The sequence below is a fragment of the Pristis pectinata genome, chromosome 1, assembly GCF_009764475.1.
Source record: "Pristis pectinata isolate sPriPec2 chromosome 1, sPriPec2.1.pri, whole genome shotgun sequence".
NCBI classification, from domain to species: Eukaryota; Metazoa; Chordata; class Chondrichthyes; order Rhinopristiformes; family Pristidae; genus Pristis; species Pristis pectinata.
The window spans coordinates 142,278,645-142,304,912 of record NC_067405.1 but is presented as its reverse complement, the minus strand read 5'-3'; the positions used below and the strand labels follow the sequence as shown (position 1 = coordinate 142,304,912).

Sequence of the window (26,268 nt, the reverse complement as noted above, 5' to 3'; positions counted from 1 at the left end):
AAGAGGTCATGAGAAGGCCTTGGCGAGTAGGATGAAGGAAAACACCAAGGCGTTCTAACTCATACGTGAAGAACAGGAGGATGACTAGTGTGAAGGCAGGACCAATTAGGGATAGATGAGGAAATGTGCCTGGAGTCAGGAGGTAGGGGAGGTCCTTAGTGAATACTTTGCTTCAGTATTCACCTGTGAGAGAGACCTTGATGTTTGTGAGGACAGCGTAAAACAGGCTGATAAGCTAGAACATGTCAATGTTAAGAAGGAGGATGTGCTGGAACTTTTGAAAAACATCAGGATAGATAAGTCCCCAGGGCCAGATGGGATGCATCCCAGGATACTAAGGGAAGTGAGGGAAGAGATTTCTGAGCCCTTGGCGATGAACTTTGCATCCTCACTGGCCACAGGATTGGTACCAGATGATTGGATGGTGACAAATGTTATTCCTTTGTTCAAGAAAGGGAGTAGGGATAACCCTGGGGATTATAGACCAGTGAGTCTTACTTCAGTGGTGGGCAAATTATTGGAAAAGATTCTTAGGGACAGGATTTATGGGCATTTGGAGAAGCATAGGCTGATTAGGGATAGTCAGCATGGCTTTGTGAGGGGCAGGTCGTGCCTCACGAACCTGATTGAATTCTTTGAGGATGTGACAAAACACATTGATGAGGGTAGAGCAGTGGATGTGGTGTATATGGACTTTAGTAAGGTGTTTGATAAGGTTCCCCATGATAGGCTCATTCAGAAGGTCGGGAGGCATGGGATTCGGGGAAACTTGGCTGCTGAAAGGCAGAGGGTGGTTGTAGATGGAGTGTATTCTGCCTGGAGGTCGGTGACCAGTGGTGTTCCACAGGGACCTGTTCTGGGACCCCTGCTCTTTGTGATTTTTATAAATGATTTGGATGAGGAAGTGGAAGGGTGGGGTTAGTAAGTTTGCAGATGACACGGAGGTTGGTGGTGTTGTGGATAGTATAGAAGGTTGTCAAGGGTTACAACAGGACATTGATAAGATGCAGAGCTGGGCTGAGAAGTGGCAGATGGAGTTCAACCTGGAAAAGTGTGAAGTGATTCACTTTGGAAGGTTGAATTTGAAGGCAGAATACAGGGTTAATGGCAGGATTCTTAGCAGTGTGGGGGAGCAGAGGGATCTTGGGGTCCAGGTCCATAGATCCCTCAAAGTTGCCGTGCAAGTTGATAGGGTTGTTAAGAAGGCATATGGCGTGATGGCCTTCATTAGTTGGGGTATTGAGTTCAAGAGCCGCAAGATAATGTTGCAGCTCTATAAAACTCTGGTAGACCACACTTAGAATATTGTGTTCAGTTCTGGTCGCCTCACTATATGAAGGATGTGGAAGCTTTAGAAAGGATGCAGAGGAGATTTATCAGGATGCTTCCTGGATTGGAGAGCATGTCTTATGAGGATAGGTTGAGTGAGCTAGGGCTTTTCTCTTTGGAGCGATGGAGAATGAGAGATGACCTGATAGAGGTGTATAAGATGATAAGAGGCATAGATCGAGTGGACAGTCAGAGACCTTTTCCCAAGGTGGAAATGGCTAACACAAGGGGGTATAATTTTAAGATGATTGGAGGAAGGTACAGGGGTGATATCAGAAGCAAGTTTTTTTACACAGAGAATGGTGGGTGTGTGGAATGTGCTGCCAGGGGTGCTGGTAGAGGCAGATACATTAGGGACATATAAGAGACTCTTAGATAGGCACATGGCTGATAGAAAAATGGAGGGGTATGTGGGAGGGAATGGTTAGATAGATCTTGGAGTAGGTTAAAAGGTCTGCACAACATGTGGGCCGAAGGGCCTGTACTATTCTGTGTTCTATGAAATGTACTGCATAATAGAGCACAGTTCTCCCAAAACTTTAATATAAAGTATAACTGCTCCTGTGATAGTCCAGCTGGCATTAAAATCACTGTGAAGGATTTTGGGAGCAAATTCACCCTGGCAGTTTGCAGATGTGGATCGTTCAGAATCCTTCTTGTGTCCACCCACCAACATTGCAGGACTTACTATTAGCAGACATAAAACAGTTGGTTTATTTGGTGCTTAGATAGCCAAAGATTCCCAGGGTCATGACAATGATGTTGTTCCTCATTATAAAAGAATCCTGTTTGATATTTTCCTATCGGACTTTAAGTTTTAAGCACTGAGACAAATACAAAATGCCTTTGTTTACTATTAGTCTGTATTAGGGAAAATACTGTAGAAAGGAAGGTTACTTTATTCTGACATGGTTGCTTGATTAACAAATATTGTTCTATAGCAAGCAAGATTAGTTTATTTGGAAACTGTTTAAAGAGTGAAGAAGACAGAATGTGTGATAGAAACTACGGCAATTTCATCCAATAAAATACACTTCAGGAAAATCACACAGTAAGGTTCTGAGGCTGTGTGAAAAGCCAGTAGGTTGTAAGGAGGTTAACTATCAACTTTCCCTGTTTGGAGTTGGTCAGGTGCTCAGTGAGTATAACAAAGGAGGCTCAAGATGAAGTTCTGTCTGCGAATTTCTGCATCATCAGGTACCTAAAAAGCATGGACTCTTAAAACTCAATCTATCAGATTTTTTGTTTTGATATTTACTCCTAGAAGTGCAATATCAAAGAACGTACTAGGTAATGAGCAGAACAGCAGAGAAGTAAGCTATTGTTCTAACAAAGACCTCCTTTGACTTTTTAAACAAGGACTCCAAAGACAGTAAAGTGGAGTTGTTCTGTCTATACCTCTCGCTGCCTTGGTGAAGCAGCCAGCATAATCAAAGACTCCACCCACCCGGGTCATTCTCTCTTCTCTCCTCTTCCATCAGGCAAAAGATACAGGAGCCTGAGGGCACATACCACCAGGCTCAAGGACAGTTTCTATCCCACGGTGATAAGACTATTGAATGGTTCCCTTATACGATGAGATGGACTCTTGACCTCACAAGTTACCTTGTTATGACCTTGCACCTTATTGTCTACCTGCAATGCACTTCCCTGTAGCTGTGACACTTTACTCTGTTATTGTTTTTACCTCAATGCACTCTGTACTAACTCAATGTATCTGCACTGTACGAACGGTGTGCAAGACAAGTTTTTCACTGTACCTCGGTACAAGTGGCAATAATAAACTAATACCAACACCAATACCAATCCTTATTCCATCTGGAGCGGTCCTATAAATGAGTTTGGTTATCATAAGACCAAGGTGAATATCGAATCTGTATCGGTCACACACTGCATACTGGTTCTTATCCACCAAACCACCTGTGGTGTTATCAGTCAGGTCTTTCTTCTGTTTATTCACAACAGAAACACAGCACTAGCTTTCTTCTTTGCCTTTATAAACATCTAGCCTTCCTTATTACAATTCATTATGGTATTTTTGTGTTGAGAGTGTTTAGGAACGCTATGCTAGTTAATACTGAGGGTGGTACTCTTTCTTGGAATTGTATCGTGATGATTTGCAGTCGCCTTATTTCCTTTCTATTTTCCTCCCATTGATTTTTAGAAGTGGTTTGTTTTTCTTTTTTGATTTTCAAAACCTTTTAGAAAATTGGACGTAATGGGGAGTTGGATAGTTTTTTCATTGAGCCACACAGGTATGATGAGCCACATGGGCTGCTTCTCTGCTGCATCATTCCAAGATGATTATTAAAGAATCTGTTGAACCGATTAACTGCTGCTCTGTGCCAGAAAATGTTTTGACTTACAATCTTTGTCCTCTCCTTCACCCACCTCACTGTGCTGTTTCCTCTGTATCAGCTTCACACCAATATTCAATGAACGAAAGAACAGTGTCAGAAATTTTTGTTTTGCGTGTGGAAGGCCACTTAAATTATCAAAGATTTTACTGAGTTGTGGTTTTCTACATATTATGTAGCTGGTTTATAAATTTTATAACAGTCTTTCCTTGGCATTTACCCTCACGGTGCAGGCAAGGTCAGAACTCATTACATAGAGCAAATCTGCATTTACAATAGGATTGGATTTTAGCAGCTAGGAATAGGACTTTAGCAGCTGCAATCACACCTTGCGTGTTAAGAAAATATTTTCGGGCATCTTAATTTGTTGGTGTCCTCTTGCTTTTAAGTTGTGTCCCTCTACCTTCTGGGAGAAATGTCTTCTGAATACATTGCTGTGTTTTATGGCTCTCTGATAATTTTTTATTCTGTAAATCCTTTAGGTTGGCATGAGCATTGTGGGTTGAATGGTTTCCTCCTATGCCATAACCTCTGATGCAGTCTTGTGTTGTTCCACTGCACAGTATAGATGATGTGCTGGAAACTCTCAGTGGGGAATTCGTCCTAAAGTGTTCTGATTATAAGGGTCCTTATCAAGGCATTATTTTTAGTTTTAACACAACTAAAATCCTATTTTGAAACAGCAACATAATACAATCTACTATAACTTTTTGTTTTGAAGCTGCGAGATAATTTAGAACAGTCCATCGATGAGCTGCGAAGCCAGCGATTGAGTAGAAGTGCTGGAATATCTCCTCTCCGTGCAAGTGACCTGCAAGGTGACTCAGTAGCAGGTAAGGAGGTCATTATGGTCAGGCTATAAGATGCTGTGGTTTCCTTCAGATTTCAATGTACTGAAGAGAGATTTTGATGCAGCATTGAAATGTTGGATTTGCCTGCAGAGATCAAGTAATATTGACCCACATTCACTGGATTTTAGAAGCATGTGAGGTAAACTCATTGAGATATAGAAGATTCTAAGAGAGATTTTGTAGGGTAGAGACTGACAGGATGTTTCCTTTAGTTGTAGGATCTAGAGCTTGGGGTGTGGCCTCAGGATAAGGGATTGGCAAACTGCGACTGAAATAAGGAGAAATTACTTTACGCAGAGGGTTGTAAATTTGGAATTTGCTGCCACAGGCTGTGTTTGCTCAGTCATTGAGAGTATCCAAAACTGGATCAATAGATATTTGGGCAACAAGGGAACTGGGTAATGGTGATCGAATGGGGAAAATGGATGATGGATGTGGAAGAATCTACCACAATATTGAATGGCGGAGCAGGCTTGAGGAGCCATATGACCTACTTCTGCTCGTTGTTATGTTTCCTCCCAAAAGCTTAACCATATTCTGCACTAAATGTCAGCAAATTCATTGATGTTGCTTCAGTTACAAACTTTGTCCCCAGCATGACATTTTCCTTCCATTTCTGGGCTATGATTTAGTTTGTTTATTGCTTGTTTTTACCCAGGTCATGTTGTCGCTCATAGTGATGGCATTCTAGACTCTACCAACTGGCCAGTGGATATTTTGGGACATCAGAGATGAGTCTGATGTTCTCTCCTGCATTCACGTGCACAATTCATTGGTTAGCCATTGCAATTCAAACCCTGCTTCTCACCGTTGAGTTATAATTTTGTAGGTGGCACAGCTAATAGAGCCTCTGCCTTGTAGCGGCAGACACCAGATTCAATTCTAACTTCTGCCGTGGAGTTTGCATGGTCTCCCTGTGACTGTGCGGGTTTCGCCCACATTCCAGAGATGTGCAGGTTGGTAAGTTAATTGGCCACTGTAAATTGCCACTAGTGTGTTAGGCAAGTGGTAGAAACTGGGGCTGTTGATGAGGATGTGTGGAGAATAAAAACAAGATTAATGTAGGATTATTGTAAATGGTGGTTGATGGTTGGCATGGGCCGAAGGGCCTATTTCTGCGATGTATCTCTCTATGACTAATCCAGCCATAAATCTCTGGCAAGTCAACTCTAGTGTACTTTCTAAACTTTCCTATTTCTCTTCTCAAAGGCCATGTTTTATATAAGCGTTGTCTTCGTCTGTGCTTTATATTACTATTACAAATAGTTCCGTGTTGCCTGAACGTGCCTTTCCTTTCTGAAGTCTGAGCTGACTTCATTATATTGTCCATCCTCGGATGTTTTCTTGTTTCATCTCTTTGCATGGATTCTAGTGCTTTTCATGCCAAGCTAAAAGGGTTATTGAGTTCCCTGGATTGACTTGTGATTAAAATAGTCGGTACATTTGCTGAACTCCAGTTATCTGGCTCTATTTCTTTCTCTGTTGACTTGTCATGTGTGCATACCAGCGGTTCAGTTGTCTCTCTAGTTTCTTTTATCCTCACGTTTGACTAGTTGTATATTATTTCCTTTCTTTCTGAGCTATTGAAAGTTTAGTACTCGGCTTAAGCTGTTATTAGTTGCCCTCTTGGTTTAAAAGGGGCCACTTCACTTTCTTTTTACATTCTTTGATATTTTAATTTAATTCCTCTTTGGCCTCCTAATTAAAATATAATTAAAATATGACTTTCATTAATATTACACTGGAATCCTCTGAGCTACCCCACAGAGTGTTGATTTGTCCTCGTAGAGTCAGAGTTATACAGCATAGAAACAGGACCTTCAGCCGAACTCCTTCATGCTGACAAAATTGCCTACCTGAGCTAGTCCCATTTCCCTGCGTTTGGCCCATATCTCTTTTAAATCTTTCCTATCCATGTACCTATCTAAATGTCTTTTAAATATTATAATTGTACCCGCCTCTACCACTTCCCCTGGCAGTTCATTCCACATACCCACCACCTTCTGTTTGGGGAGAGGGAAAAACCTGCACCTTGGGTTCCTTTAAATCTTTCCCCTCTCACCTTAAACCTATGTCCTTGAGCTTTGGACTCCCCTATCCTGGAGAAAAACACTGTAACCATTCACCTTATCTATGCCCCTCATGATTTTATATATCTCTATAAGGTCATCCCTCAGCCTCCTTCATTCCAAGGAAAATAGCCCCAGCTTATCCAGTTTCTCCTTATAACTCAAGCCCTCCAGGCCTTGTAACTTCCTTATGAATATTTTCTGCACTCTTTCCAGCTTTCTGGTCTGAACACTCATAAGTGTCAAAAAAAATAAATTTTTGGGGCGGCACGATAGTGTAGCGGTTAGCGCGACGCTATTACAGCGCCAGCGATTGGGGTTCGATTCCTGTCGCTGTCTGCAAGGAGTTTGTACGTTCTCCCGTGTCTGCGTGGGTTTCTGCCGGGTGCTCCGGTTTCCTCCCACATGCTAAAGACACACGGGTAGGTTAATTTGGGGTTTAAAATGGGTGGCATGGACTCGTTGGGCCGGAAGGGCCTGTTACCACGCTGTAAATAAAATTAAAAAAAAAGTACAAACCCACTTTGAACAGAAATCTGCCTGGGGGTTTGGACTGCTGTGCTGGGAATCTGGTGTGAACATGTGTTCTCTCTGCTGCTGTCCCCTCCCCATTGGGAACTCGACACTCAATCCCGTTCTGTGGTGCTCCTGCAGGAATGAATTGCTCGGCTCAGTGCGGAGAGTCTGCCTGTGAGGGATGATGTTGGGCAGGCTAGTGTGAGTGGACCAGCCATTTGGTGCTGAGATGTGAGGCTTAAGTGTGCACCTTGGTTGGTTTGGTGAGAATGGGCCATTGCTGGGTACAGGCAGCACCTGCTCCGTTTGTTAACAGTCCACCTGAATCCTGTGGTGTCTCTCATCACCTCCTGTTGGATGAAATGGAAACTGCTTTCTCTCCTCTTTGGCAGCACAGTTCTCCTTGGTCTGGAAGTTTCTTCATGGTGTCAAGCTGGGCAATGGTCACTATCAGAGGGCAGGGGTTCACACTAGGTTCCTGGCACATCAGCACGCAGTAACGGGGAGGGCACGAGTTTGTGGCGGGTTCCCAGCACTGTTGGTAATGCATCCGTATTTTATTCTACAATGACCCCTTTTGGTGCTGATTCCATTAGCCTTTAGTCCCTGGGACTGCATCCTGAGTGTTAAACAAGGTACCAATGTATATTCCTTTTTGCCATGTACTTTATTAATGCTTTGTGCATATAGCTTTCCTTAAATTTAAATCTATTCTCTATTTAACCATGGCACTTTGGATAGTGCTTTTTTTTTTAGTGGAATATCTTTTGTCTGAACGCTAGTTTTTTTAAAATTAAAAGCCTGTTGTTACTTTACCTCTGTTGATCTTACCTTTCCGAACTCCCTTCTTATTCCCTCTAGTTTGACTCTTCTAATGTTATTTTGCGCTCTGCCTATCTTTAATTACCTTAAAACGTACAGCAATTGCAGTTCCTTGGGATCCTACACCTGTATTATTAGCTGCAGACTATTTTCCATCATCAACTCTGGTCACGTTTTGTTCTTTGTTGGGATTCTTACAACCGAGTTCAGTGTCCCACTGAAAATGTTGCCCACCTCTTCCCTTTCACTCGCTCTTCCTGTCATTATTAATTGATATTTAAAACCCTTTGCTGTGATTATATTTCAGAATTGTAAAACTTTGAGTTTTACAATTTTTTCTCCATATTCTTTCTGGACTACTGGTCACTGGAATACCCCAAATAATACAATCAATTCTGTTCCTCACCTTAATCTCACTTCATATGGACTCTTTCAGCCCTTTTGATTGCATACATTCTTGCCGCTGCCATAATTCTAATTTGCACTATAACCCTGCCATCGCTTCTCATTCCCTAACACTTCCATGTACTGCAGTATTTAACTGTCAGTCCTATCCTGGTTGCAGTCACGTTTCCATAATCACTGCAGTCTCGATTCTAATTACAGGCTTTAATTCCTCAATTTGTTGCTGATGCTCTGTGCATTGCTTTGGAAGCAAATTAATATGCTGTTATTTTCCATGACTTCAGTTTTATTTTTTTTTAGATATTTTCTATAATCATCTTTGTTCTCTGAGTATCAATCCTTATTTCTTATGGTGTTCTCGTTCTTTTTATTTCTGTTCTTTTCGTTGCTAATATGTCCAACAATTCCTTTGCCACTTTTAATATTTAAGTCCACTTCTTTAACAATCTTTGAACAGTTTGTGACTTTTTGTTTCTGAGTCCTTGTTTAACGTAAAGTGAATTTAACTAATTTTGTGCTTCTAATAGGTCGTCGATACCGCCCTACCTCGCCCCTCAGGGACCCTGGAAGTTACGCAAAAACAAGTCTCAGAAGGTCTCGATCTGCCTCTGTGAGATTTGTAGATGACACTGAGCCATTAAATCATGTATGTAGAATTATCGAATGGATAAATAGTGATAAATGTCATTCTGTAGAAACCTAGAGATCTGGAACCTGTTTGCCTCTCTTTATCCCTGACAGTGTTTTATAATTTCTTTGATTTTTTTTGACTAATTATCTAATTTCAAAATTGTCAATGTGTTCATATCTCCTCTCCCTGTTCCCACTGATTAACTACTTAATACGTTAATGTCTACATTAATCTCAAAGATCATTTAGAAGTGGACTTAAAACAGTAAAAGAGGCAAAGTAACTGTTGGACATATTAGCAGTCTAAGGAACAGGGATAAAAAGAATAGGATCAGCATATGAAGGAATAAGGACTGATACTTGGTGAACATAGTAAACCCCATCTGCCAGCTTCTTACTTGACCTATCCGTATCCCTTCACCTCTGTGCATCCCTGTCACAATTTGCTAGCCTACATATCCTGTAATAATCGCAAAATTGTCTGTAATGCACTTGGTCATTAATGTAGATTGTAAATAGTTGAAGAAATGTCACAACTTGATCAAGTGACCTACGAGACCTTGCTAATCAAAGAGCAAATGCCAAATACTCTGCCTCATTTGCATCATGCCTAATTAAGAAGATGGAGCCTCAATTCAACATCAGAATGTGCTTTTTAAAGAAAAATAAATAGCCATGGAAGAAGAGTGACTTGTCTTATCAAGGATGAAAATTTGAAGCAGTTAACTTATAAATTCAGTCTGGTGAAGTCTTGTGTTTTTTTTTCCCTACAGGTGCACAGTTTGCATCAGTCACTGAGAGACCTCAGCAGTGATCAGCTACGGCTTGGGGAAGAAGTTGACCAGGAAATAGCTCGGAGGAATAGGTATGAAATGGTTCTATTTGGCTCAGTTTTATTGTATAACCTAAAGTAAGAGGTATACTTGAGGAATTGGAGCTAGTGGACTCCATTAAAATCATGACCTCATCAAACCAATCTGCAATAGGTTTGCCAACCCTGACTGAGAGTATTTTGAAAGGTTTCCGCTTACAAAGTCCATTCCCCAGCTACCTGGTCTGGCTATTCACTTCCCACCTTTAGTGTGTGGTGCCTATGGAGTGTGAGCTTTGAGTAAGAGGGGGATTTCATTTTAAATATTTAATTGTTTAATTTAGTTTAACTGTTAGATTCTCTTGCAGTTTTCATTTGTACTGGTAAACTAGTATAAAGTGGTAAACTTAGACAGCACCTTCCAAACCATGATCTCTGCCAGCTAGAAGGACAAAGGCAGCAAAAGCATGGGATCACCACTACTTGGAAGTTGGCCTCCAAGCCGCACACCATCCTGACTTGGAAATATGTCGTTGTTCCTTCACTGTCGTTGGGTCAAAATTCTGGAACTCCCTCCTTAACAGCATTGTGGGTATACCCACACCTCAAGGACTGCAGCGGTTCAAGAAGGCAGCTCACCACCACCTTCTCAAGGGCAACTAGGGACAGGCAATTAAGTGCTGGCTCAGCCTGCGAAGCCCACATTGGTATTGGTTTATTATTGTCACGTACCGAGGTACAGTGGAAAAACTTGTCTTGCATACCGATCGTACAGGTCAATTCATTACACAGTGCAGTTACATTGGGTTAGTACAGAGTGCATTGAGGTAGTACAGGTAAAAACAATAACAGTACAGAGTAAAGTGTCACAGCTACAGAGAAAGTGCAGTGCAATAAGGTGCAAGGGATTCCTTGAAAGAATATAAAAAAGCAGTCTGTAGTGTGCAAGGTAATTAGATAACTGAGTATAATTGAGGAAGTGAAGTCAGCTGACTTGGTATTGGTAACTAGTGGAGCCTGGAAATATAAATCTGTGGGTTCAGTATGGTGAATAAGGGAATTCGATGAGGTAAGTCAATGGTGTGGCTTTGTATTTACAGAATTAAATGAATCAATTAAATTAAAATAAGACTGGAAGAGCAGGTGATGTGTTCCAGTTATTGTATATGGGAGCTGATAGAAAACATTATGATCCACAGTGACTGCATCCACAGTCAATGTGTGCAGCTGAAAGAACTTTGGCTCATAATTGGTGATCTGGAGTCTGAGATTCAGACAATGCGATGCATCAGGGAAGAGGACAATTACTGCGACACTTTTTTTTCCAGAAGATAGTTATAACCTTTAAATTGAATGCTGCTGAATGATCAGGTAAGGGGGACAGGAGGGTATGACTCTGAGTGAGGCAGGTATTGGGATTGGAAGGTAACAGTGGAGGAGCCTCAGCCTTTGCCATTTTCTAACAGGTACAAGGTTCTTCTAGCCCTTGTGGATGAGAGCAGTGACTACAGGATGGATGAGCAAACTGATCACAACGCTGCTATAGAGGAGTGTTCAAGTTGAGGGAGTAAATGGGGGATAAATACTGTTCCCTTCGGTAACAAGCTGCTATGGAGAAGTGACTTTAAGTTTTCCAGGATTTTTTTTTAGACAAGATAGGCCAAATAGAAAAGGAGGAGGAAGGGTAGCCCTGAAGATAAAGGATGGAAGACAGTAGGGAAAAAGAATCTTAGTTTAGAAAATCAAGAAGTTGAGTTCGTTTGGGTGGAGCTAAGAAATGGCAATTGGCAGAAATTATTGATTGAAGTTGTATATAGGCTCCCAAAAAGTGGTAGTATTGCAAGCCATGGTGTAAATTATAAAATTAAAGGTGCATGTAACACGGGACCTTAATCTACCTACAGGCTTAAATTAGTGAGCCTAGTTCAGTATGTTGAGGAACCAATGAGAGATCTAGCTTTCTGGCTTCTGCCCTCTTCCTTTCCAGTCCTGATGAAGGGTCTCGGCCTGAAACATTGACTGTTTATTTCCCTCCATGGATGCTGCCTGACCTGCTGAGTTCCTCCAGCACTTTTTGTGTATTGCACTGAGAGATCAGGTTATTTTAGATCTAGTACTGTGAAACAAGAAGGATTTAATGAAAGATCTTGTGGTCAGGACCCACACGGAAGAATGATCATCCTATAAGGTTTGGTACAAATACCGAAAGTGATTTAGTTCAATCTAAATCTGTAAAGGTATGGGATGAGAGTTGGCCATGGTAGAATGAGAAACTGCTTTAAAAGGTAACACTGTAATCAACATTGGGCTAACATTTAAAGAATTAATCCATAGTTTACAACATGTATTATATCGCTCGTTAAGGTATAAACTCCCAACAGGGAAAAATAGTCCTGTTGTGACTAATGAAAGGAGTTAAAGATAGTATTAGATCAAAGGAAAAGGCTTATAATTTATCAAAAAGAAGCAGTAAGACTGAGGATTTGGAACATTTCTGAATTCAGCAAAGGAGACCAAGAAATTCATAAGGAAAGGGAAGGTAGAAAATGAGACTAATCTGGTGGGTATGGAACAAGGAAAATATTTGCAGAAGTTAATGTGGGTTCCTTACAGACTGAAGTAGCAGAAATTATATTGGCGAATTAGTCTTCCTGGAAGAAGACAGAAAACCTCCTGGATATAGTGGAGAACAACAGGTCTAGAGTGTACAAAGAGCTCAAAGAAACAAGGATTATTTAAACACAAAAAAAAGATATTGGAGAAATTAATTGGATTGAAGGTTAATAAGTCCTTAGTATCTAATGACCAGCGTCCAAGGGGTTTGAAGGAAGTAGCTATGGAGAAAGTGATTGCTCTGGTTGTCATCTTCCAAAATTCCATGGATTCTAGAATGATTCCTACAGATTGGGAGGCAGCACATGTAACTCCACTGTTTAAGAAAGCAGTTGAGAGGAAATGGGCATTCACAGATTTGCCTGCCTGGCATCAGGAGTGGTAAAAATGCTGGAATCCGTTACTCTGTTACTTAGGAAGAGCTAATGGCATTTAGAAGTTAATAATAGGAGCATATGGGATTGAGGGTAATTTACTGGTGTGGGAAAAATGGTGGGGGGGGGGGGGGTGGTGGTGGGGAGATGTTGGTTTTGGGAGGGTGTGACCCATGGAGCGGTGCAGGGATCAGTGTTCCCAATCTATATCAATAACTTGGACAAAGAAATCCGTGTTCAGTATAGTAATATATCCATATTTGCTGATGATACAAAGGCAAGAAAAGACCAGATATCTTTATTAGTCACATGTACATCGAAACACACAGTGAAATGCATTTTTTTGCGTAGTGTGTTCTGGGGGCAGCCCGCAAGTGTCGCCAGGCTTCCGGCGCCAACATAGCATGCCCACAACTTCCTAACCCGTATGTCTTTGGAATGTGGGAGGAAACCAGATCATATTGGAGGAAACCCACGCAGACGGGGGGGAGAACGTACAAACTCCTTACAGATGGTGGCCGGAATTGAACCCGGGTCTCTGGCGCTGTAATAGCGTTACACTAACTGCTACACTACCGTGCCTGCCCTTAGGAATAGTAAGGGGGAAAAAATAACTTGTGGGAGTTGTCTATAGGCAACCAAATAAGGCAATAAACCAAGAAATAGATGTAGCAGAGGATGCAGTGAGCTGGGGAACAGTGTGGGTTGTGAGGATGCAGAGACATCTCGGGAGGATAAAGATGGGCTAACTGAATAGGTGAGGACTGGCAAATGGAATATAATGTGGAAAACTGTGAGGTCGTCCACTTTGGTGGAAATATAGAAAAATAGTATTTTATAACTGGGATGAGAATGAAAGGCATTGGTGCTCGGAGGGACCAGGGTGTCCTTGTATATGAATTACTGAAAGTTAATGTGCAGGTGTTTAAAACGATAAGGAAGGCAAACGGGCTGTTATTGCAAGAGGATTTGAATCCAAGGTGAAAGACATTTTGTGAGGATTATGTTGGGCCCTGGTGAGTCTGCATCTTGAACCTATGGGTCTGGTTTCCCTACCTAGGGAAGGAAATGCGTGTGATAGGAGGATTGCAGAGAAGGTTCAGCGCATTGATTCCTAGGATGTTAGATTTGATGTACAAGCAGACTGGGCCTATGCTTCCTGGAGTTTAGTTGAATGAGGTGATTGCATTGAAGCATACAATAGGAATGGGGCTTGACAGGATAAACATTGGGATGATAATAGGTCCAATTATAACTGTAGCAGACCACTTTGTTGAAGGACTGGCAGTGAGGAATCACAGCATACTGAGAGAGAGAGAGAGAGCGCATTGAAAACTTGATGAGCAGGGGTAGAGGTCACTTTGGGAAATGGCAAGTTGGGATCATCCATTTCTGACCCACAACTACTGATGAAAAGGACACTTCTATTTCGAAGCCAGTGGTTCCTGGCTCCCCTTCACTGCTCTGCAAATTGCGTTGTAGAAGCCCAATTTAATTATATGCTAATGAAGTGATCTTTTCCACTCTCCCCTTTTCAAAAATGGCAGTTGGAGGTCATGTTTAGAGTAGAGGAATACAGCATGGAAACAGGCCTTTCGGCCCAACTCGTCCATGCTGACCATGGTGCCCACCAAGCTAGTCCCATTTGTCAGTGTTTGGCCCATATCCCTCTAAACCCCTCCTATCCATATACTTATCCACGTGTCTTTTAAATGTTGATATTGTACCCACCTCAATCACTTCCTCTGGCAGCTGATTCTATCTCGCACCACCCTCTGTGTAAAGAAGTTGCCACTCAGGTCCTTTTTAAATCCTTCACCTCTCACCTTAAACCTATGTCCTCTAGTTTTTAGTTCCCCTTCCCTGGGAAAAAGACTGTGCGTTCACCCTATCTGTACCCCTCATGATTTTATACACCTCTATAAGGTCTCCCTTCAATCTCCTACATTCCAAGGAATAAAGTCCTAGCCTGCCCAACCTCTCCCTGTAACTCAGGCCCTCGAGTCTTGGCAACATCCTCATAAATCTTCTCTGCACTCTTTCCAGTTTAATTATGTCTTTCCTATAACAGGGCGATCAAAACTGTACACAATACTCCATGTTTACTGATAAATACTCCATGACAAATAGAAGCAGAAGTAGGTCATTTGGCTTCTCAATTGTACTCTGCATTCAACACTATCATGAATGATCATATACCTCAATAGCATTTTCCTACTATCCCCATATCCTTTGATTCCTCTAATATCTAGAATTCTCTCGCTCTCTGTTTTGAATGTAATCAATGACTGAGCCTCCATAGTCCTTCTGGGTGGAAAATCCCAAAGGTTCACCACTCCCGAGTGAAGAAATTTCTCCTTTCAGTCCTAAATGACTTGGCTTTTGGGACTGTGACACCAAGCTATAGTCTGGTCAGCCAGGTCAAACATCCACCTGACATCTACTGTTCTATTTTCTTTTCCCCAACACTCTTCCCCCATTCTGTGGGATGGGGTTAACGTCAAGGCCACTGTGTTCAAAGCCAGTATACTGCTTACCCTTGAGAGATGTACTGTATACTTATTGATGACTGAGGATGAAACCTGGACAGAGTCAAATGGCTTCAGCTTACTCTTGCTTGAGGGAGAAGCAGGGTCTTGTACTTCTGGATTGAATAACATAAACAAGCTCTTTTATATAAATTAAACAAATCCTCTTAGTGAAACGAAAGTTAGAAAGCAATGTTTATAGGCTCAATGTGAATAGTCCTTGTATTTGTTTTTTCTCTTTTACTCCCTTGATTCACTATAGATGGTCTTTTCTCATCACAATCACCAACTTTTATCGATGCACCGTAGAAAGCATCCTATCTGGATGCATCACGGCTTGGTACAGCAACTGCTCTGCCCAGGACCACAAGAAACTGCAGAGAGTTGTGGACACAGCCCAGCGCGTCATGGGCACCAGCCTCCCCTCCTTGGACTCTGTCTATACCTCTCGCTGCCTTGGTGAAGCAGCCAACATAAGCAAAGACCCCACCCACCCGGGACATTCTCTCTTCTCTCCTCTTCCAGCAGGCAGAAGATACAGGAGCCTGAGGGCACGTATCACCAGACTTAAGGACAGCTTCTATTCCACTATGATAAGACTATTGAACCGTTCCCTTATACGGTGAGATGGACTCTGACCTCACAATCTACCTTGTTGTGACCTTGCACCTTATTGCACTGCACTTTCTCTGTAGCTGTGATACTTTACACTGTACTGTTAGTGTTTTTACCTGTACTACATCAATGCACTTTGTACTAACTTAATGTAACTGCACTGTGTAATGAATTGACCTGTACGATCGGTATGCAAGACAAGTTTTTCACTGTACCTCGGTACGTGACAATAATAAACCAATACCAGGTTGTGCACAAAGTTGGACTGTTTGGCCAAGTTAAGCAGTGCACACTGTTTGCGCTGTACATGAACCAATGTTCCAGTGCACTGACAATTAATGTATCTCATAGTGCAATATGTTAAGTACATTGTGCACATCTAGTGCTTTTGATCATCACTCTTGGTGTTGCTACTCGCTGTTGGTTCTGTCTAGGTAAATGATCTGCTGGATCTCTCAACATGTAGGCACAAGAGATTCTGCAGATGCTGGAATCTCTCAACGTGCTTGCTTTGTCCTGACGAACTTAAAGCAAAGGTTTATTAACTTTGTATTGTGAAACGCTGAATCACTTTTGGATGTGTGGGGAGATATGGATATGTGGGTACATTTCTGCATTTGTTATCTTCAAATAGATGATCTCTAAATTTCTTTCCATTGACAGGACTGATAAGGAAACAAGGAACGCTATTGACTCATTGTCAGAGAGAGTGCGAGAAGTATCCAGAACAGAGACTGTGAGTGTTGATTAATAGAAGTGTATTCTACCCAACAGCAAAGTTTGTTTGGTCTGCTACTTAGGAATAGTGTTCAGTTAGTTCAAATGATCTTCATTTTGGATTTATTTAACTGAAGTTGGTCATTAAGCTATTATCGGTATCATTACTGTTTAAATATTTGGGAGTCTATTTTTAAAAATAGTTAAAGTAGTGCATGGGAATGGTGGGAAGGTGGATTCTGGTGTGTCCTTGTAGGGTGAAAATCTAGCCAGACTGGGAATCTCGGGCTGTTTGAATTCAAAGATGCAGTCAGGTTGACCATTGTTTGCGGTTCAATTCCAAAGCGTCCTTGCTGGGGGAAAATAAGCCAAGAATTTTTTTGCTCTTAATTAAATGTTATAGATACTGATGGGAATCTAAATGGAGTTCTTTACCCCATTAGCCAAATGAACATAGTTTGTTATAAGACAAAAAGACATAATACAACTTTGGCTGCTGAAGTGCTTTGTAAGCAAAAAAAATCTTTATCTCTCACCCAAATGCTGAAAGGTCTGATGCTCACCCATAGAACACAAAAGGAACTGAGAAAAAGAAAGCCATTCAAGCCTGTTCTACCATTCTGTTTTGTATCTTAAAACCATTTGCTTACTTAGGTCTTAGAACCCATAAGATAAGATATCTTTATTAGTCACATGTACATCGAAACACACAGTGAAATGCATCTTTTGCGTAGAGTGTTCTGGGGGCAGCCTGCAAGTGTCGCCACGCTTCTGGTGCCAACATAGCATGCCCACAACTTCCTAACCCGTACGTCTTTGGAATGTGGGAGGAAACTGGAGCACCCGGAGGAAACCCACGCAGACACGGGGAGAAAGTACAAACTCCTTACGGACAGAGGCCAGAATTGAACCCGGGGTCGCTGGCGCTGTAATAGCATTACGCTAACTGCTACACTACTGTGCCTGGCAACCAAAACCTTTCTGTCTTAATTTTGAATTTATCAATTGACCCCCCAATCCCAACAGGTTTTGGGAAAAGAGAAGATAAGAAATAGGAGCAGGAATTGGCCACAATGCCCCTTGAGCTGGTTCTGACATTCAATATGACCAGTTCTACTTTTCTGCCTGTTTCATCCTTGCATATCCTCGGTGATTCAGGATTTACAGTTCTCTAGAACTGTATTCCGAAGATTCATGGCCCTCTGAGAGAAGAAATTCTGCCTCATCTCCATCTTAAATGAGCAGCCCCTTTAAAACTGTCTCTAGTTCTAGGTTCCCCACCAGAGGGAACAGCCTGTCAGTGGAAACTATTGTTTCAATAAGATCACCTCTCCTTTTAAACTCCAGTGAGTAGAGGCACAACCTGCTCAGTTCTTCATCATTAAGAAAATCTCTTTCCCAAGAATGAACTAGTTCCAATGCAGGTATCCTTAGGTAAGGGATCCAAAAACTTAACACACCACTCTGAGGGTGATCTTTTATTAAATGCTTTCTGCAGACCCAAAAGCAGCAGCTCTACTGGCTGCCCTCTATCTACCATGCATATTGTATCTTCAAAGAATTTGCTGAATGTAAGTTTACTTTCAGACAACCAAGCAGAGTCAAATGGTGTTATGCTTTTCTAAATGTCCTGTTACTATTTCCTGATTGAATTCCACAGAGCATGTTCCCAATTTCCATTAACTTGATGAAGTGTGCCTGGACATCACCTCTGAACAGCTCAGTTCTAATCTTAGTTATATTCTCAACTCCCACGCCAGAGGAAATGGTTTCCTCCAATCTATTGTATCTGTGCCATCTCTTTCAAAGGATATTCAGAGGTCTCACTCCCTTGCAAATCATCTATCTGTAAATACTTATCCAATTCCCCTTTTGAAACTTGCTGTTAACTACTTCCACCACCTTTTGGGCTGCACATTCGGATCTTAACTACTTGCTGCATTTTTAAAAAAAAATCAGTCTCCTCTCTGTCTATTCAGCTATTTGCCTTAAATCTATGTCGTCTGATTATCAATCCTCTTACTAATAGAGCAATACACAAAAAGTGCTGGAGGAACTCAGCAGGTCAGGCAGCATCCATGGAGGGAAATAAACAGTCAACGTTTCAGGCTGAGACCCTTCATCAGGACTGGAAAGGAAGAGGGCAGAAGCCAGGATAAGAAGGTGGGGGGAGGGGGAGGACCACACACAGGCAGGGGACAGGTGAGTTCAGGTGATAGGTGAGTCCAGGTGAAGGGGGAAGGTAGGTAGGTGGGGAGGGGGAGAAGATGTAATAAGCTGAGAGGTGTTAGGTAGAAGAGGCAAAGGGCTGAAGAAGAAGGAATCCGGTAGGACAGGGCAGTAGACCATGGAATAAAGGATGGGGGAGGGGAGGAGAGGAGATGGGCAGGTCATCAAGGCGGGGGAAGGGAGCCACAGGAATAAAGGAAGACAAAGGAGTGGGTGGTGGGTGGTTAGAAAAAGAAGGGGAGGGGTTACTGGAAGTTAGAGAAATCGATTTTAAGGCCATCAAGTTGGAGACTCCCAAGGTGGAATACAAGGTGTTGTTCCTCTAAACTGCACCTGGCCTCAACGTGGCAGTAGAGGAGGCCATGGATAGACATGTCGGTATGGGAGTGGAATGTGGAATTGAAGTGGGTGGCCACTGGGAGATCCTGGTTGTTATGGCGGATGGAGAAAAGGTGCTCGATGAAGCGGTCACCCAATCTGCACTGGGTCTCACCGATGTACAGGAGACCACACCGGGAGCACCAGGTACAATAAATGACACCCTCGGACTCACAGGTGAAGCACTGCCTCACCTGGCAGGATTGTTTGGCGCAGTTTAGAGGAACAAAACCTCGTATTCCGCCTTGGGAGTCTCCACCCTGATGGCTTTAACATCGATTTCTCTAACTTCTGGTAACTACACCCCTTCTTTTTCTTTCCCCAACCCCTTATTCCCGTGGCTCCCTTCCCCCACCTTGACCTGCCCAGCTCCTCTCCTCCCCTCCCCCATCCTTTATTCCATGGTCCACTGCCCTCTCCTACTGGATTCCTCCTACTCCTCCAGCCCTCGGTCTCTTCGACCCATTACCTCTCAGCTTATTACATCTTCTCCCCCTCCCACTACCTTCCCCCCTCACCTGGACTCGCCTGTCATCTGAACTCACCTATCCTCTGCCTGCATGTGCTCCTCCCCCTCCCCCCACCTTCTTATTCTGGCTTCTGCCCTCTTCCTTTCCAGTCCTGATGAAGGGTCTCGGCCCGAGACGTCGACTGTTCATTTCCCTCCATGGATGCTGCCTGACCTGCTGAGTTCCTCCAGCACTTTTTGTGTATTGCTCCAGATACATCCAGCATCTGCAGAGTTTCTTGTGTCTCCTACCAATGGAGACAGTTTCTCAGACTATAAAATCCTTCATAGATTTGAACATCACTGCTAAATTTCCCTTCACCTTTGTCACTTTAAGGGGAACAATCCTGGCTTCTCCAGACTCTCGGGTAAGTGAAAACCGTGGTGTAATTCTGAAAAATTTCCTTGCACTTTTTCCAAGGCCTTGATAAACTACCTGCAATATGGTTCCCAGAGTTTAATGTGGCTAAATGCAAGGTGTTGCATTTTGGTAAGACAAACCAGGGCGGGACTTAACACAGTAAATGGTAGGACCCTGGGGAGTGTTGTAGAACAGAGATCTAGGGGTGCAGGTATATAATTCCCTGAAAATGGTGACACAAGTAGACAAGGTGGTGAAGAAGGTGTTTGGCACAAGTGCCTTCATTGGTCAGGGTACTGAGTACAGGAGTTGGGACTTCACATTACAACTGTACAGGACGTTAGTAAGGCCACATTTAGAGTACTGCATACAGTTCTGTTGTTCTGCTATAGCAAGGATGTCATAAAATTGGAGTTGTTGCAAAAAAAAGACTTATGAGGATGTTACCAGGAATGGAGGGCTTGGGTTATAAGGATAGGCTGGGACTTTCCTCCCTTGAGCGTAGGAGGCTGAAGGGTGACCCTAGAGAGGTTTACCCTTATAGGGGACATAGACAAGGTGAATAGCCAGAGTAGTTTCCCCATGGTAGGGGAGTCCAAAACTAGAGGGCATAGGTTTAAAGTGAGAGGAGAAAGATTTAAAATGGACCTGATGGGCAAATTTTTCACACAGGGTGGTGAGTATATAGGACAAGCTGCCAGAGAAAGTGGTAGAGGTGGGTACAATTACAACATTTAAAAGGCATTTGGATGGTTACATGGATAGGGTAGTGCATGCAAAGGGTGGTGTGTATTTGGAACGAGCTGCCAGAAATAGTGGTTGAGGCGGGCACATTAACAACATTTAAAAGCCATCTGGATCAGTACGTGGATAGGAGAGGTTTAGAGGGCTATGGGCCAAATGTAGGCAGATGGTACTAGCTGGCTGGGCAACACAGTCGGCATGGACGTGTTGGGTTGAGGGGCCTGTTTCCATGCCGTATGACTCGATTATAGGAAAGGTTTAGAGGGATATGGGCCAAAAGCAGGGAAATGGAACTAGCTCAGTTAGGCAACTTGGTCGGCATGGACAAGTTGGGCCGAAGGGCCTGTTGCAGTGCTGTGTAATTCTATGTCTAATAGGTAATAGGTCTTTGGCAAAGGCCTAACAAGTGATTTATAAATGTTGAGCATGTTTTTATTGCTATAATGCATATAAATCTTGTATGCTTTTCCACCAGCCATAGCTGCTTGTCCTACTATATTCAAAGACATGTTACTGCATAGATTCTTGCATGTACTAGTCATATTCTTTCATTTTTGGCATTTCTTACTGCTTAATGTTTCAGCAACAAATTTCTGCTCTGGCATTTTTTAAATTCTAATTGTCCTGACCAGTATTTGTATAGCTCTCTGTCACCCTCTAATGAGGAAAGTTAGCACTACATCATTCGATTATCACAAATTTTGCATTGCTCCTGGATGACTAGATTCACAGGCATATTTAACAGATGGATTATTTATATTCTATAAATGCACATCAGTTGTAACGTATAGTTGATCTTGTGGAGGATAAAGGCTAAATATGAACCTCTTGAGTCACTGCTTCTAGGAATGACTGATGACACATAAGAACCACTTGCATTTGCCTAGTGCGTTTTATGACGGGTAGATGTCCCAAACCCATCAGAGCTAATTCAGTACTTCCTTTGAAGTAAACTCACTGCTGAAATTCGACACTAAAATGTGCGCAACATGTTCCTCCAAACAGAAGCATGATAATGACGAAATGATTTGTTTAATAAGGTAAAAAAAACCTGATCAGGAGTAGGCCACCTGACCCTTCCAGCCTTATCTGCCATTTATCAAGATCATAGCTGACTGTCACTTTCCTGCACTATCCCCATATTTCTTTTTATTGGATTAATATTGACTAGGACCCCAGAGAGCTCAGCTTCCATGAAGCTGATCTGTGGTATCCTTGTAGGTAGGTGAGGACAAGTTGAGGAAATGGATGGTGAGGAGGATCTTTAGAAATCTTTCCCTGTGCAGGTGTATATTAATCTATTATCTAGTATAGTCCAAGTATTCACTTGTTTCCAGGTTACTGATGTGTTATAGCCAATTGCAAATCAAATCTGATACAGTACATACATTTAATACTTCTTTGTACCAGCACCAAAATACCTCTGTGCAACTGCATGCTTGACCCTTCCCTTTTGCCCATGGATTTTGTATTTATGTTTTGTATTCATTTTTCAGGATGTTGGCATTATGAGCAAGCCAGCATTTATTGTCCTTGAGGAGTTAGTGGTGAGTCACTTTATTGAACCCTTTGCATATGCTGTGTGTATTTTGTAGAGGGTACACACTGGTGCCAGTGGTGAAGAGAATTAATATTTAGACTGGTAAATAGAAGCCCACTTGATTGGTAACCTATGTCCTGGAAGTGTTATGAACCAGGTTGCTATTTGGTGAAAGTCCCTTTAAGGCACCTGGACAGAAGAGTAGTAGTGTGTGTGTGGTGTCATCAAGACAGCAAGATAATAACGTGCTGACGGTTTTGCTCAGTGAGTCGGAGGAGAGAGAGGGAACATAGAAAAACTACAGCACAGTTCAGGGCCTTCGGCCCACAAAGCTGTGCCGAACATGTCCCTACCCTAGAAATTACTAGGCTTACCCATAGTCCTCTGTTTTTCTCAGCTTCATGTAACAATCTAATAGTGTCTTAAAAGACCCTATCATATCCGCCTCCACCACCGTTGCCGGCAGCCCATTCCCCGCACTCACCACTCTCTGAGTAAAAAAAACTTACCCCTGACATCTCCTCTATACCTACTCCACAGCACCTTAAACCTATGTCCTCTTGTGGCCACCATTTCAGCCCTGGTGAAAAGCCTCTGACTATCTGCCCGATCAATACCTCTTATCTTATACACCTCTATCAGGTCCCCCCTCATCCTCCGTCGCTCCAAGGAGAAAAGGCCCAAGTTGCCTCAACCTACTTTCATAAGGCATGCTCTGCATTCCAGGCAGCATCCTAGTAAATCTCCTCTGCACCCTTTCTATGGCTTCCACATCCTTCCTGTAGTGAGGTGACCAGAACTGAGCACAGTACTCCAAGTGGGGTCTGACCAGGGACCTATATAGCTGCAACAATACCTCTTGGCTGCTAAGTTCAATTCCCCGATTGATGAAGGACAATACACCATATGCCTTCTTAACCACAGAGTCAACCTGCACAGCCGCTTTGAGCGTCCTATGGACTCGGAACCCAAGATCCCTCTGATCCTCCACACTGCCAAGAGCCCTACCATTAAGACTATATTCTGCCATCATATTTGACCTACCAAAATGAAGCACTTCACACTTACCTGGGTTGAACTGCATCTGCCACTTCTCAGCCCAACCTTGCATCCTATCTATGTCCCTCTGTAACCTCTGACAGCCCTCCAAACTATCCACAACACCCCCAACCTTTGTGTCACCCGCAAACTTACTGACCCACCCCCTCCACTTCCTCATCCAGGTTGTTTATAAAAATCATAAAGAGCAAGGGTCCCAGTACAGATCCCTGAGGTACACCACTGGTCACCAACCTCCACGCAGAATACGACCCTTCAACGACCACTCTTTGCCTTCTGTGGGCCAGCCAGTTCTGAATCCACACTGCAACTCCCCCTTGGATCTCATGCCTCCTTACTTTCTCAATAAGCCTTGCATGGGGTACCTTATCAAACGCTTTGCTGAAATCCATATACACTACATCTACTGCTCTCCCTTCATCGATGTGTTTAGTCACATCCTCAAAAAATTCAATCAGGCTCGTAAGGCAGGACCTGCCCTTGACAAAGCCATGCTGACTATTCCTAATCATATTATACCTCTCCAAATGTTCATAAATCCTGCCTCTCAGGATCTTTTCCATTAGCTTACCAACCACTGAGGTGAGACTCACTGGTCTATAATTCCCTGGGCTATCCCTACTCCCTTTCTTGAATAAGGGAACAACATCCGCAACTCTCCAATCTTCCGGAACCTCTCCCGTCTCCATCGACGATGTAAAGATCATCGTCAGAGGCTCCACAATCTCTTCCCTCGCCTCCCACAGCAGCCTGGGTACATCTCATCTGGTCCCGGTGACTTATCCAACTTGATGCTTTCCAAAAGTTTCAGCACCTCCTCTTTCCTAATATCTACATGCTCAAGCTTTTCAGCCCGCTGCAAGTCCCCACTCTAATCTCCCAGATCTTTTTCCGTAGTGAATACTGACATAAAGTATTCATTAAGTACCTCTGCCATTTCTTCCGGATCCATACACACTTTCCCACTACTGCACTTGATAGGCCCTATTCTTTCGCATCTTATCCTCTTGCTCTTCACATACCTGTAGAATGCCTTGGGGTTTTTCTTAATCCTGCCTGCCAAGGCCTTCTCATGCCCCCTTATGGCTCTCCTAATCTCCTTCTTAAGCTCCTTCTTAAACTCTTCCAGATCTCTAACGTTACTTAGCTCTCTATACCTTTTGTAAGCTTTTCTTCTCCTTTTGACTAGATTTATTGTAGCCTTCATACACCATGGTTCTTGTATCCTCTCGTGATTCCCCTGTCTCATTGGAACATGCCTATGCAGAAATCCATACACATATCCCCTGAATATTTGCCACATTTCTTCCGTACTTTTCCCTGAGAACATCTGTTCCCAATTTAATCTTCCAATTTCCTGCCTGAGAGCCTCATAATTCCCTTTACTCCAAGTAAACACCTTTCTAGTCTGTCTGTTCCTATCTCTCTGCAGTGCTAACGTAAAGGAGATAGAATTATGATCACTATCACCAAAATGTTCACCCACTGAGAGATCTGACACCTGACCAGGTTCATTTCCCAATACCAGCGCCTCCTTTTGTAGGCCTATCTACATATTGTGTCAAGAATCCTTCCTGAACACACTTAACAAACTCCTCCCCATCTAAACCTCTCCGTGTTTGGAGATGCCAATCGATGTTTGGGAAATTAAAATCCCCCATCACAACAACTCTGTTATTCTCACACCTTTCTAGGATCTGCTTCCTTATCTGCTCAATAACCCTGTCACTATTGGGTGGCCTATAAATATCACCCAGAAAGTTATTGACCCCTTCCTGTTCCTAACCTCCACTCACAGAGACTCCGTAGACAGTCCCTCCATGACGTCTACCTTTTCCGCAGCCGTGACACTCTCTCTGATCAACAGTGCCACTCCCCCACCTCTTTTGCCTCCCTCCCTGTCCTTTCTGAAATATCTAAAACCTGGCACTTGAAGCAACCATTCCAGTCCCTGAGCCATCCAAGTCTCCGTAATGGCCACCACATCATAGCTCCAAGTATTGATCCAAGCTCTAAGCTCATCTGCCTTGTTCACAATACTCCTTGCGTTAAAGTAGACACATCTCAAACCTGTCTGAGCACGTCCCTTCTTTATCACCTGCCTATCATACCTACTACTAGCTTTCTCCATTTGAGAGCCAAACAGCCAAAGACAGAGAGAGAGACACTGACTGCTGGTCTCTGTATCGATGGATGAAGAACAATAGCTGTGTCTGTCACTACAATCATGTATGGATTTTTGGAGCAAACAAGTGGAGTCCACTTTGTCATTAACCTGTAGTGGGAAATGGGTATTTCTGTGGATGGCCACGTATCAAATGCCTTTGGGGTGGCTGATACTTCGGAACAAAGCAATGGAGACTGAGGTGTCGTATGGGTTCCATCGTGGAACGTGTGGATTTCGTAATTTCTCTCTATATTCTCTAGATTTTCTCTTCAGTCAACGGTGGTTTTGCAAAAGCCTTTGTTCACGTTTCACCTTATGACTTGCTGAACTGAACTTTGAAAACTATTCCTAGACTTGGGGTTTGGGAATTTGCCACACACTCACTTTGAGTTTAGTTTTGGGGATTATGTTTGATATCTAACTTTTTTACTTACTATTACAAGTAGTTATTAATAAAATAGTTGTTAACACTTATACATGTGTTGGTGCGTTTCTATTGTTGCTGGTACGTAACAGAAGGTGTTGATTTTCCTGAATGTTGTTGGAGTTGCATTCATTCAGGCAAGTGAAGACAATTCTATCGTGGTCCTGACTTGTGTCTTGGAAATGGTAGAAATAACTTGTCATGTTGAGAGGCAAATCCTC

The 26,268-nt window shown here is 42.8% G+C and overlaps 1 protein-coding gene across 5 annotated transcripts in view; it reads left to right on the top strand.

Annotated features, from left to right (window-relative positions):
• LOC127576987 (centrosomal protein of 128 kDa) overlaps positions 1-26,268 on the top strand; it is a 372,768-nt gene that overhangs the window by 10,635 nt on the left and 335,865 nt on the right. For all 5 annotated transcript variants that reach the window (XM_052027856.1, XM_052027839.1, XM_052027847.1 and 2 more), the window contains exons 4-7: positions 4,408-4,519; positions 8,877-8,995; positions 9,753-9,844; positions 16,584-16,656. In XM_052027856.1, the coding sequence (XP_051883816.1) occupies positions 4,408-4,519; positions 8,877-8,995; positions 9,753-9,844; positions 16,584-16,656 (396 nt within the window). The remainder of the gene's footprint in view (positions 1-4,407; positions 4,520-8,876; positions 8,996-9,752; positions 9,845-16,583; positions 16,657-26,268) is intronic.